This window comes from Thalia democratica, chromosome 6 (genome assembly GCF_965202585.1).
Source record: "Thalia democratica chromosome 6, ktThaDemo2.hap1.1, whole genome shotgun sequence".
Classification (NCBI taxonomy): Eukaryota; Metazoa; Chordata; class Thaliacea; order Salpida; family Salpidae; genus Thalia; species Thalia democratica.
The window spans coordinates 22,792,669-22,807,364 of NC_139170.1; the positions used below are offsets into that span (position 1 = coordinate 22,792,669).

General features: G+C 25.1%; 1 protein-coding gene across 2 annotated transcripts in view; it reads left to right on the forward strand.

Moving 5' to 3' along the window:
* The first annotated feature begins 235 nt into the window (after positions 1-235).
* LOC145837951 (BOS complex subunit ncln-like) overlaps positions 236-14,696 on the forward strand; it is a 53,574-nt gene continuing 39,113 nt past the window's right edge. For both annotated transcript variants that reach the window (XR_014370021.1, XM_082945446.1), the window contains exons 1-6: positions 236-347; positions 5,417-5,590; positions 8,353-8,530; positions 8,650-8,748; positions 9,084-9,221; positions 13,088-13,171. Coding sequence is in view for 1 of the 2 variants with exons in the window: in XM_082945446.1 (XP_082801572.1) it covers positions 286-347; positions 5,417-5,590; positions 8,353-8,530; positions 8,650-8,748; positions 9,084-9,221; positions 13,088-13,171 (735 nt within the window). In the remaining variant the exon portion in view is untranslated. The remainder of the gene's footprint in view (positions 348-5,416; positions 5,591-8,352; positions 8,531-8,649; positions 8,749-9,083; positions 9,222-13,087; positions 13,172-14,696) is intronic.

Here is a 14,696-nt window from a genome sequence, read left to right on the forward strand (position 1 = left end):
ATAATAATAAAAAAATTGAAGGTTAGTTATAACTTGGTTAAAATTTAAAAAAAAAGCTGGTTGTACAGTATAATCTTGTAAACTGTTTTTCAATTTATAGTACAGTACAACATTAGTTTCTTAATATTGATTGGCTACCTTATTTCAATAAAAAAAAGAGTATTTAAGTATTCAACAAATTCGTTTTAAACAAGCATATGTAAAGTTCCAGAAAGGTTACAACTAAAATTAAACTCTAACTTGTTATTGTAGATGTGTACATAACCCATGGACAACAATTTATGAATGGTGAAATGTTGGGCTGTTTCTTTGAATTTGTTTACATCAACTATGTTTTTCATAGCTTAGTTGGTTGAACTGTTTAATTTAAAGGCTTTATACCAAATGCTTTTTTAATTAAAACTCTTAGCAGTTTATTCATATATATTACTGTTTGTTTAAAGTTGTTAGAAATATTCACAACACTAAAACTTAGCTTTAAGATATGAGTAATAAGTTTTGTGGGAGTATAAATTTTAGGTGCAATTCATTTTTCTTTACAAGAACAAAACATTAAAGGTTTTTTTAATTTAAGTGAAAGCTTTTTAAATCTGATATGACATCAACAATCACTGTAATTATTTAGAGTTTAGGGTTTATAATTATGTATCAATTTTAAGTATTAGTCAAAATACTATAATAAATGTTTTTACTTATTTTAATACTCGTGTAAGCATTTCATTTCAATTCATAAAACACAACAATGTACAATGTTTTATTATAAACCTTCTGGTTGTAATGTTTTTACTTAGTGCTTAATTAAATTGAACATTTGTGTTTAGTGATATATATTAATTTTTTACAATAGTATTAGATTAGATTAGATATAACATTTATTTTAAAACTTATCACTGAATTTTTTATACTAAGGGCATAGGGGGGGGGGAGGGGAGGTCAATTTAGTCTTATTTTATTGAGTTGTAACTAAGCTATGAGTTGCATTTTGCAGATTTTTAAAGCTCAAAATATTTTTGAGGTAAAGCTGGCTGAAGTCAGAGACTACAATAGTAATAATCAAGATCCCCCAATACCTAAAATGAATTCTTAAGGGAATTTTCCTTACTTAGAAAAAATTGTTCTCAGTCTGGCTAAATAAAAAAAAATCGCCCACGGAACCTGTATTATTAAAGACAGGTTTTCCAACCTAAGTTTAGTTTTTTGCTAAAAATGAACCTAGAAGATATTCACAAATCGTGGAAGATATTTACAATAATGTTTAGCAACCCTAAAATCATTTTTCAAGTTCAAGCAAATAAATTACATCATGTGTAATTCTATCTGCCCCATTTAAATATAACATTAAACCAGGGTTTCCCAAAGTGGGCCAACTGGCCTCAATATGGGCCATGACAGAAATTTAGTGGGCCATGAGTTTATAAATTGAAACTTATGCTAGATATTCTGGACTTGATGAAGAGCAAATAAAAAGGTTTTAGCTGTTTTTAATGGTAGTTTTGAATCTAGCATTAGATGTTCTGGACTTGATGATGAAGAGTAAAAAAAGGTCTTAGGTGTTTTTAATAGTAGTTTTCTGAGTAATCTTGTTGGAGGGGGCCATAGCTTTTTTAATTTCTTTTTAGGGGGTCTTTTGAAAAAAAGTTTGGGAAACCGTGCATTAATTAAACCAAAGATAAATACTATCTTTTAACAAAACTAACTCTTAGTGACACTTTGTTTGCCAAATATTCACAAGCTTATAATATCAACACTAAAAACCTTAATGTAGGAAAATCATGAAGCTGTAGTTCTTAAGCAAGTATCTCTTACATGGTTGCCACTGATCAAGCTGAGAAAAATTTCCTGACTTTTCCTGACTTTTTACCAAAATTTTCCAGACTTTTTTAAATCAAACTCTTAAATTAAACTTATTCTAAAATACATAATCTAACACTTAAAACTATATAAAGCTTTCAATCTAAATTTAATACAGGTTAAAAACAACAGTTTTTTGCTGAATTCTATCATCAAAATTCCAGTATATCACTTAAACCATCTGTGTATGATTGATGTTTGTAATAAACAGCTCTGTCAGCAAAATACTTGTATTATTACTTTATAAACACAGCTTGTCTGAAAAAAGACTTAATTTTTTAGCATTTCCTAGCATAAATGTATCTAGATAAACAAACGTCATATAAGGAACTTTTACAATTAAAACCTTAAATTAATAACAAACTTTCACAGCTAAAATCTTAATCAATAACAAATTTTTACAGTTGAAACCTTAAAACAATAAAGAACACAATTTTTTAGAATTTCCCAGCATAAATGTTATCTAAATAAACGAAACAACATATATGGAACTTTTACAATCAAAACCTAAAATCAATAACGAACTTTTACAGTTAAAACATTAAAACAATTAAGTACTTAATCAAATACTGTTTTTTTTTAGAATACTAAAATTTATTTTCTCCGTTTTTTTTTATTAGCACTTCAACCTCTTCATCTAATGAAGATATGGTTTCCTTCATCTGAACTGCATTCCGTTTTATTTTCTTGGCAGTTAAAATCATTTTCTCATTTTATTTAAATCGCTCTCATCTGCTGCCCCTACACTTGTTGAAGAGAATCTTGTCTCTAAATCAAGCCACAACTTGTGGGCTTCATTTCTTTTCTTTTGGCACTCTTTATTTTTACTTTCATTTATAAAACATTTCCTTTTACCATTTAGTATAAAATTTGTAACAAATAAATATACTCTTAATTACTTTAAAAATTTAAGTTACTCTACAAAAAATACAAATAATAAGTAAACTTAGTCTTGGCATATACCTCTCTTATAACTTATTTTATAAATTTATATATTTAAATTATAGAGGTAAAGTATACACATTAACTTGTTACATAAAATACTAAACTAACTGCTTAGTTATAAAGAACTCAATTATTTACTTAAACAAAAAACACTTTGATTCTAAAATTATGCTAGATAAACTTTTGTGTATATATCACAGTTTAACTATGGAAGTGTCCTTGCTACAGATCATCAATACTAAAAAGTTTACAAAATCTGCTAAGTAGGGTACTTGTTCAATATGTTAGTAGAAAATTTTTCCAGTTTTGTAAAGGATATTTTACTAATTTATACCAGATGATGCATTAGAAATAAAATTAAATATTTTTGTAAATTTCTAGGAAAATTTTGGAATTTTTTCTGACTTTAAAGGACTTGTAATTAATTTTTACCATTTGAAGGCTTCGAAAAACAAGGAATTCTGTAAATATAAAATGACAAAATCTGACTTTTTCTAAATTTTATCAAATTTCCTGACTTTTCCTGACTTTTTTTCAAAACCCCCCATTTTTTCCTGACTATTCCTGACTTTTGTAATTTTTTTAAATTTTTCCTGACTTTTCCTGATTTCCTGACTTTTCCTGACCAAGTGGCAACCCTGCTCTTAACACTATGAAATGTAGAATAAAAATTGAACAATATGACTTTTGACCTAGGCTTTGGTTTTCTATAATGTACATTTAGCAAAGTTAATTCATAATTTAAGTCAAGTTGTTCAGTCTTTATAATGTCAATAAAAACTGTAAAAACTTTGACGAGGCTGAAGTTTGTTTGATTTGTTGTCTAGAAAAATTACATGGGTTACATGGTTATGGAAATACAAACTTGTTTTCTTAACAACAGTTATCTAAAAAAATGAATTTTAGTTTTAATTTGAATAAACCATAAAAATATGACAATAATTTGCCATTCACTACTTAACATTAAACTTTTTATAAGTTTAATTTTTACTATTAAAACAACAGCATCCAAAACAACCTACGAACCGTTTTGTGCTTATTGGGTCTTATCAGGCTGGCGTAGTCGTGAGAAACTGCTGCTGATATCCAACACAATGTTAAGTTTATATGCACTGAAGTAAATATTAGTGGGTAAAGTCCAAAAATTGATTAGCTTAGTTTTTCATAGCCCAACGTCCAAGACAGAGGTAGGCAGATCAAAAAAGGATAAATTTTGAAACCATACTTATAGGCCAGTTTTATTTGCATGTTTTCTGAATCAGCATTTAAAAAAAAGATTTTTTTTTGATTTCTAAAATTTATACCTTTATCCATAACCCACCTTACCCAAACATTTAAATAATTAATCAAAAAATAAAGTTTTAATAATTAAAATTCCTGTTTTTGTTGATTCAGCAAATATTCAAATCAGACAAACCTTAAAGTTTACTAAATGATTTTGATGTGTTTAAAAATATATTTTTGCTACTTTTTTTGAACAAAAAATTTAATTTAAGCAATAGATTATTTTGTTAAGAAAATACAAAAGTTTTTTATTTGAAATCAATATTATATTAAATTAATTTAAATAAAATTTTGAAGGCCTAAAGGCCACAGTTTGCTGACTCCTAGTCTAAGACATAGTTTTCTAGTAATAAAGTTTTTACTCATTTTGTTAATTTACTTCAATTTTATTAACTTAAAACATAAACAATAATATATGAATAAACTTAATGTGAGGTGAGATAATATAAATGTCATTTCACAGCAGCTTGACTTTTAAATTGGCTGAGGTTCAAGGTTAAACAAACAAAAAACATAAACTTATGATTTAATTCCAAACGTGATTTAAATTTTAAATTTTTATTAAGAAAATTTAAATAATAATCTTTAAATTATAACCTTTATTTGAAGATATATCAGAAAAAAATACACAACAACATAAATAGCTTGCAGCATGATAAACTGCTCAAAATTACATATAAAATGGAAAATTAAAAACTAAACAGTTTCAACTTATGTATTAAATTAATTTTTATGATAAGTTTTAAAGTTTTTATTACTGTCCAAATTAAGACTACTAAAAGAAATTTATGAAGCAAATAACAATTTAAATATCAGGCTTTAATTTTTTTGTTTCTTTAAATTATATTTAACAAGTACAATTTTACCTTTTTATGAATGTTTGATTCTAACTTTTTTTCATAAATAAAAAATTCTTCAAATTTGTGTTTAAAAGATTTTACACAGGAATCAATTAAAGTTGAAGACTCATATATTGAAAAGTATAATTATTACAAAATCAGACAGCTACTAGGTTTCACTGCTGAACAGATTATCAAACTGCAATTATGCAATAAAAAAATTATTAAAATGACAAGTCTTTAAATTGATAAGAAAATCTACTAAAATGATAAGAAATTGGTAAAATCTAACTACATTTTGTATGTAATTTTATTAGTTATTTGATTACAAAATTGCAGATTGATAATCCTTTAAACCGTAAAACTTAGTAACTGTCTGATTTTCTAATAAATTTTTTTCAATAAATAAATTTACCATTAGTAATATTATTATGCTCTTTTTATCTTAATATTAAGTAATACTTTGATTGTAGGTTAAACATATATATATCTCATAGTTGCATTATGTTGGAAGAAATATCAGATTCAATTGATGCTATCAAACCATTAGCTTGCATTTTGATGCCAGTTTTGGTCATGGTATTAGCATCTTCCACTGGTGTTGATGCTGCTCATGAATTTTCTGCCTATAGGATGCAACAATATGATCTGGCTGGAATGAATTATGGCTAGTAAATTTAATTTATCAAATTAGTACTTTGATATTTGAAAACTGTTATCTTACTTAAAGTAAGGTATTATTTCAAAGTAAAATAAATACCTTGTTGTCAGTGAAGTAGATTACATTTTATTTTGCTTGTTGTAAAGTTTGTTTATAGTTATGAATTTTAGGCCATAAGGAAGGTTAAGGCACTTTTTAACAAAATTAAAACTGGCTTATATATGAAAGCTTAAAAATAAAACTTCAAGTCAGTTTTATACAATGTGAATACTTCAATTAACTTATGCATTATAGTCAGTTTTGTAACAAGTTTTTTACACAAACATATGTATTACATTATAGGAAGGTTTTTAAAGGTTTTTATGCAACTTGGAACTTGCAACTTTTTATGCGACTTGCAACTGAGTATGTAGAGGTTACTCATTTTATTTAAAAATAAAAACAAATTATACAGTAATCTTCCTTTATTGTACCAACATATGTTTATGCGTGTTAACAGATTAAGACATTTCAATTGGGTTCTGTAGAAAATAAATACTGTAATGAAAGAATAAAAGATAAAGTAGGTGTTACATGTGTTCATTAAAATAAAATTTTCTACTAGTATTTCTACAGATTTTTAGAGGTTAATAGTTGATAATAGGTAAAATACCTGATGTTGATTCCGACTGTTATAAAGTTTTATAATTTTTGTAATTATTAAGTCTAAATTAATTAAAGTAAACTAAAATACACAACAAAAAACAAATTAGAATATAAACCACTTGCATGAATGGAAAGAATAGTAATTCAAACTTCTTTACAGTTGCTAATGATTGAACAAAATATATCTAATAATTACGTCACCATATGTATCAACAATAGGACAGCTATTTAATTTGTATTATAAAGTTAGAAAATTTAGTATTTATGTTTGAGAAGGCAGTAAAGCGCTTTAATATGAAAAGTAGTATGCAGTATATTTTGAATAAAAAGTAAAACAACAACCATTAATTAGTGAATCAATAAATTTAACAATGGTCATTTTATTTTATAATTTTTAACACGGAAGTTTTAAAACTAAACTGAGTTTCATCTTCAAGAGATAAATTTTAAATGATTTTGAAAAGATTTTGTTAGTTTACAGTTTAAAAATAAGTTAAAGTTATGACGTATGACTAAGTTTGAATGAATACAGTTTTCAGAATTTAGCAAAATAAACTTTAGTAAAGATATAGATATGTTAAGGGCAAAGGGGGGTTCCCCTTGATTTTTACAAGTAGATCTTATTTTATAGAGTTTTATCTGAGGTATCAGACATTTTTAACCGCTTGAAAAAACTCAAAGTAATTTTCAAGATATGAGCTATAAAAGTTGGTGACCTCAATAGGTTCCTAATGGAAGGTGCAAACTAAAAAGACAAAAAAAGACAATTTCACTAAAAATCTATCTCCTTCATTTTTTAGCGATCTTCTTCAAATTTTCACATTAAGTCCATTATTAAATGTTAAAAAGATTGAATGCAGGAATTATTTAAATTTGAAAAATGAAGTTTTGATTAAAAAAACACCTTTTTTTTGTTTTATTTTTCTAAAACTTTAATTTTTAATATTTATCAAATTTCAACATTCAAAGTCTTTAAATTTATAAAAGGAACTTTTCATGAAAAATTGAGATCTCTTGCTAAAAAAATCAAGGAGAGGATAGATTTTTAAACTTTGAGAAAATTGACCCCAAAAATTTGTGGTCCATACGTTTGTATCGGAAACTTTTTATAAAATTTACAATATCTCAAAAGTTAATTAAGATTTTTTATTCTATAAAAACTGGCTTGTAGTTTGTACTTTAAGCTTTCATATAAGTTCCAATGTTATTTTTAGTAAAAAATTGTCTGACCCCCCATATGCTATTAATAAATAAATTTGTAATATTTTTTGTTTTAACTTACGCCATTTGGTATTCAAATTAGACCGTTTTTCTTCCATCAAATATTAATTCCAGGCTGTAGAGTCTGTTTTGTTTATATTTTATAAAAGCTTTAAAGTTTTTAACTATGTCAGAGTTTTGACTTTTTTAGTTGCACATGCTGTCAAAGCTTTAACATACTACAAAACTTTAAAGCTTTTAAAAAATGTAAACAAAGCAGACTCTACAGCCTAGAATTACTATTGACTAAGGATAATATTAAATTGAAAAATAAAACTATTAACAATTTATTACTTAACATACCTTAACTTAAGTTTTACTTGCTAAACTCTAATTTTTTTAAAAATTTTTTCATACATATTAATTTTCACTTATATTTTAGCTGTTTAACTAGCCAAATGTTTTCAAATTTATTTAACATTTATCACTAGAAAATTAAACTTAATATAGTTTTGTTCATGTATTAAAAACATAATAAGTAACCTCTACATACTTAGTTCAAAATAGTACTGAATATTTGCTTCTGTTTTTTAATCTTCAATGTAACTACTACTTTAATTTTTGAGCTAAAGATCTCAAATTTTCAGGAAGTATTCCTCAAATGTTTCAAATAATTACATAGTTTAAAAGTAAAACAATTGTATATTTTATAATTTTGTTTGCTGAATAAGTCAATGTTTAGTTTATTGGTTATCATAAGCTTATTATTGTTTTATAGATATAACATTTTTATTATTATTATTTAAGTTTTCGATTTATTTTTACAAAAAACTTTGTATGTTTATATTCAGAAAGAACCATGTATAAAAGGTATTTATATTTTCAAAAAATAATAACATATTATTAATTAAATACATTTACAGGCAGCCCACATGTTGCTATTAGTTCAGAAGCTAGGACATTTGAGTCTGCTTCTTTTGATAGAAAATCTGTATTCATTAAAACAGATGATTTAACCCTTGCAAACTACAATAAAGTTCTACAAAGCAATCCTTCTTCTATTATTGTTATAATTAATAATAACATGACCTATCAACAAGCAAAAGTAAGTATCCAAGTAATTCTGAAAGTTGTAAGTTAATAATTTTTGAGTCTCACTATTTTTGTAATTTTTTTACAGTACTTATTTATCTTATAAATAGTATATGCATTATTACTTGGCAGAATTTGATGGAAGTAGAAGATGATTTGGTTCATTCAGAACCAAAATGTCCTGTTTATTTTATAAATGAAGACGGTGAAGTAAAAAAAATATATACAAAAGTAAGTAAGAACTAGTTTTGTATTTAAACTTAATTAAATAAACTTAAATAATTAAAAGTAGCTCAATACTAATTTAAGTATTTATTTTTAATTACTTTAAGAATCTCATATGGTTTTAAATATTTTTTTTTTCTATTTTTAAGTTGCTAACAAGATTTTTTTCGGTTCTGTTTTTTTGTGGAAATTCCAGTTGCTACTTGCATGACCATACGTTATCATAATATAATCTACTAATTTTTTGTCTTTGAAATTAATAATTGTAATTGTAAATACTACTAGTTTAGTTAAAAAAAACAAAAGTAATTATATAATAAAAAGTATTTGAATATTTTTAGGTTACTGAGGCTACTAATAAATCGAAAGGATCAGCTCTCCAAGCAATGGTTGAAGCAGCAAGTTTTGTTGGTTACCACTTAACTAGTAAAAAATCATCTAGTTCGCCTATTGACAACCACTATATGACTAATATTCAGGTACTTATACTTTTTAGTGGTTGCATTAAATTAATTACTAAATGAAGTCAATTTTAAAATCTTTATTATGCTTTAAAAATATTTTAGTGGTTGACGTAATAAAGTATTTTTTAGTGATTTATGTAATCAATACTGAACTCATAATTGCTGGTAACTAAAGTTTGGTTTTTGTTGTTGAATGATGGTTCATTTAAATTTATTATAGTATATGCATAGTAAGGTGCTTACAAAAATTGTGACCTTTGAGTTTTTAGCTTGAAATCTATTTACATTTAGAAAATATCACAAATTCATAGTGTGAAATGTTTTAAATGGTAAAAAGAAGCGTGGAGTAAGGTGATACCATTTTTTATGAAAGTAGCCAATATGTAAGTTGTATGGAAATTAAAAAAATTGATCTTTAATTTTTGGGTTGGAATTTTTTCTACATTTAGCGATTATCACCAAATCACAATCTACGCTTTTTAAGACGATTTAAAGAATGTTTCAATGCGGCATTTCACGGATTTTTTCAAAAAAACTTATAATAAACAAAGAAAGATAAAAAATTAAAGAAAATTATAAGATATCTCATAATTTTTTTTTCAAATCGTTTTAAAAATATAGAATGTGTTTTTGTGATAGTTGTTACCAGGGACGTAGCTAGCTCGAAAAAATTACGAATCTGCAAAAAAATTAAAATATTTGAAATGATGTGTGATGACGTCATAGTGGTAAGAGAGCAATTTGAACTACCTTTAATATTATTGTTTATTAATATTAAAGTATGCAGTTATATTAAAACTTCAAACATAAATGGAATATTGATCATGATAAAACATGAATCAACCGCTTTTTCACTTAAACGAGTACAGTAACCTTCCAGCTAGGTACGCACTATGATCACAAAGTGCGTATCCAACTGGCAGTGCATACCTAGGAAGTTTTAGTTTTAAATTACCTGCAATAAGTCTAATACAAAGATTTTTTAACTTCAAAGCCACTAAAGCTAACAAATGACTATTAAAGAAAAAGTCCCCAAAACAAAAATCAGTTTCATATCAACAAAATATATTTATTGAAAGTACATACATATATTATAAGTCTTGAGTATAATAAATAGTATGTATTATTATATATGTAAATATTTATTTATGTATTAATAATTATGTTTGTAATTCACCCACAAAGTTTTTTTTATTATATTGTACAGTATACTACCGCTTAAGTACGCACTTTTTTTGGTACGCATCACGCCTAAGTACGCACTTATCCAGAAAGACAAAGTAAAGGATGTTATACTAGAACTTATAAGAAATTCCAGTTTTTTTGCCTAAATTTTCAATCATCAAGTTTTTCCAGATTATTTTATGTTTCCAGGTAGAATGGCCAACCTGCTGAGTTAGCCTGAGACTTTCACAACTTTTAAACTAGGGTGAGTAATCCTGAGTAGTCTAAAGTAACCTGAGATTGTGACAGTCCTGTTATTAAATGTTAATAAACTTAAGACTTATGTAGTAGTTGCAGAAAAGTAAAAAGAATAATGATATTTGAGCTGTAATAATATAAAATAAATATAGATGACAAAGTTAAAAAAACCTACAAATACAAAATAGTTAAGTCATAAATTAATTTAAATGTACATACATCGATGTTTTGAAAATGTTTGGTAAACAAAATGTAGTTTGGTACTTTTCCTCTAACAAAACAAAATGTAGCTTAATATTTTTTTTTAATCATTGACTGACATTGACTTTCTATATTAAATGTATGTATTAATTATGTAGAAACTTTTTATAGAAAAAATAAATCATTTCAAGATTTATTAAAAAAATTTACAAATTAGAATTATGTATTAAATGTTATTTAAAATAAAAAGACTTGTTTGTTTGGCTTAATTATTTGGTGGCTAGTTGTAAGAAAGAAAACAAACAACTAAATTTCATATTATACTATGTCGTCAAAAAGTACGCACTACCCGTGCTAAATACGCACTTTTTGGTCGGGTTCAATTTGCGTACTTAAGCGGTAGTGTACTGTATTTCCTTTTAACCTAAAAATTTACATAGTTCAAATAATTAATTACTAATTTTAAATAAATAAATGTTTGTAAAACCTTGATTGTGCATTTATTAATTTGTGATTAAAAAAAGCTAGTTTTGAGCTTTATAAAATTTTACTTCTGTTAATTTGTTTCATATTTCGCAATTTTTGAATTTTAACTAGTTTTCTTGGATTGAAAACACAACAGTAAAGGATTAAGTGTTGTTTTCGTTAAATAAATTAACTGTAATATGTTTGTTTTAAATATTTAAAAATATACAGTTTGTAAGTTTATAATTTATTTTCTGTTTGTTTTAGTTCAAGTTAAATTAAGTTTAGTGCAGTGCAATATATTTAAAAATATAATACTTCTGTATTACATACTACTTTTAGGTTTGTTTAAAAAAAAAACATTTTGAACACAGCGTTTTTCGGCTAAAAAATCGTACCATACTGGTAGTATGTACTTAGGAAATGCGAACCTAGTTGGCAGGTTACTGTATTATCAAAAACACAAAATAAATACTAACAGTGTATAACATAGGTAAATTCAACGAAATAATTTTTAATAATTAAAGTTCTTACTGTAACTTTAACAACTAAGCAATCGGTTCACTTTAAAAGTTTAAAAAATTTCAAATAAGTTTTGAGATAAAACCTATCTAAGTTTAAGAGTTTTATCGGTTCCATATGGAAGGTGGAAACTAAAAACACTTTCACCCCTACAACTTTTTAGTAATCTTTTAATATTTTTAAGTCTTATGTTTGTAAAAAAAAAGATTAATAAAAGTTTAACTAAGACAATCTTTAAAAAAATAAACAAATGTGTCAAGACCTTTTATCTTAAACAGTGTACAAAAATTGTTAGTAACAGTAAAAGGAATATTTAAAGCTTTAAGTTAAAATAATTAAAAACAGACAAAAAAGTCAAAACAGACAAAAAAGTTATTCATCATGGTGTGACTTAATTAGATTTTTTGTTTGTATGTTGATTTAAAAAATCAAGATAATCATTTTCTTTAATGTTTTTTAACCTGCATTTTTATCATTAAAAAAATTGGCTTTACTATTTTTATCTTATTTCTAAATTTATAGTATAGTCCGCTTTAAAATATAGTCTAAAATTATTTCAAGTTATGAAATAGTTATTAATTTAAATATAACATATTAATTAAAGTTATTAAAATACTTATGTAGTTGCTCTTTATAAAAGAACAAAAGTTGAATGATAAATTCTTTTCTATTACAAATTTATTATTTTGATATTTTTTTGTTAATTTATTAGGTAAGTTCATAAAATAGATTAGTTTCAACTTCTTTAATAGTACTTTAAAAAATACTGTTTTTAAGGAGATAAATATTTTATTTACACAAAACTAAAACAAATGAAAGTTTTATGAAACTACAACAAACAAGGCTAAGCATAAACTATGAGTGATAATAAACATTAAAACACAAATGAGCGAGAAAATAACTAAGATATACTTTTAATTTAAGATAATGAAAACGCTACCCTTTGTATTTTTTTTTACAAATAAAGTTTCCACAAAAATTCTAGACAGTTCAGTCACTTGACTACACAAAACAGGAACAAAAATATAAACTTTGCGGCGAAAGACAATATCAAATCGTTACAAACTAGCCTAAAATTATTGTATGATATTTTTTACTAACATCTTTTTTTAAAATGTAGCAGTTTAATTTTATATATATTATTTTTTACTATCGACTAGTTTTGTTAAAATTTTAGTATCTCTGAAAGTTTCTCACAGTCAAGTTGAGTGACAAAGTAAGTTTATTTTACAGCATATTTTGAATATCAATAATTAAATTTTATTTTACAGGGTGTTTTGCTGGGAGCAGGCGTGCCTGAACAACTTCCAACCATTGCAATTGTTGCTCACTATGACTCGTTTGGTGTTACTCCTGTAAGTTTTAAAATAAGTTTACTTGGTTGTTGTTTATAGTTCTTTCGTAGTTTATTGTTTAAAACTATTACTCCTAAAATTTTGATATTTTTATTTGGTATGTGTATACCATTTGCAACTAAGTATGTGTTTAGGTTACTCGTTTTCTTTTATTTTTATTTCACAAACGTTAAAAAACAAAAAAAGTTTCGTTTTCAAGTGATAATGAAAATATTTAGTTAATAGGTAGTTTAGAAAATTAGTTAAAATAGTATTGTAACGTATGAATATATGATTAAAACAGGGTTCGTGCGCGTCAGGCTAAGTCAGGCTAAATCAAGCTAAATCAGTTTTTTTGAAAAAAGTTGAAAAACGTCAGGCTAAATCAGTTTTTGTGTTTAAAAATTTGAGAATCTCAGTTTTTGTCAGTTCAAATGCATGAAATTTTTTTAATTAAGATCAAATTGAGATGTGAATTTATTTCTAAATAAAGATTTAGTTATTAAAGACAAAATCAGTCAGTATTTGTAAAAATAAGTGCTTAAAACCTTTTGTTGAATCTCTAAAATAATTTTAAGAATCTTCATTATTTTGTTTTTAGTAGATTATATACGTCATAACTATAAAAATTCATAAAAAAGTACAGTTTAAACATTACAGTTTAGTTCAACAACTTGACTGTTTGTTTGAATTTGTTTACATGAGCTTTGTTTTTCAGAGCTTAGTTGGTTAAACTGTTTTAATTTCTAATATAAAGGCTTTTATACCAAATACTTTATAGATTAATACTCTTAGCAGTTTGTTCACATATTTTATTTTCTGTTTATTCAAAGTTATTAGAGATATTCACAAGACTAAAAATTACTTATGTAATATCATATATTTATTCTTTCAAAAATTTATTTTACAAACTAAGTTTCGGTCAAAGACCTCTTCAGTGCTTAAATAAATCTTATTCAAATAGAATAAGAATTTATTACATATAGATATATAGAATATAGAATATTACATATAGAATATTACAAATAGATTCTATTTGAATAAGATTTATTTAAGCACTGAAGAGGTCTTTGACCGAAACTTAGTTTGTAAAATAAATTTTTGAAAGAATAAATATATTATTTCTCCTCCAGCAGTTGAGATCTCTCTATTTGTTTTCTTAAAACCAAAACATATTATGTAATATCATGATTATTTTGGTTAGTTATTTTAAAAATTAGATGCTTTAATGATAACATAAAGTTTTTGAGAGATGTGTTTAATTACATTTTGTTTTTCTTTTACAGACTTATTCAAATTTCTGTTTTAATAAAAGCTTCTGGTCCAGTCATGTAACTTATAATTGACAAATTCAAGTACTAATTGACACGAACCTTGTATATGGGTGATAAGTTGTGGATGTAACTAAGCCCCAAAATTTAATAAAGGTATGAATTCATTGAAGCAGAAATTATAATGACCAGTTAAAAATATTCAAGTTGCTGGGTAAGGGATTGATAGATGTTGAAAAATAATTCATTTAAATTTTTATTTTCTTTAAAAGTAG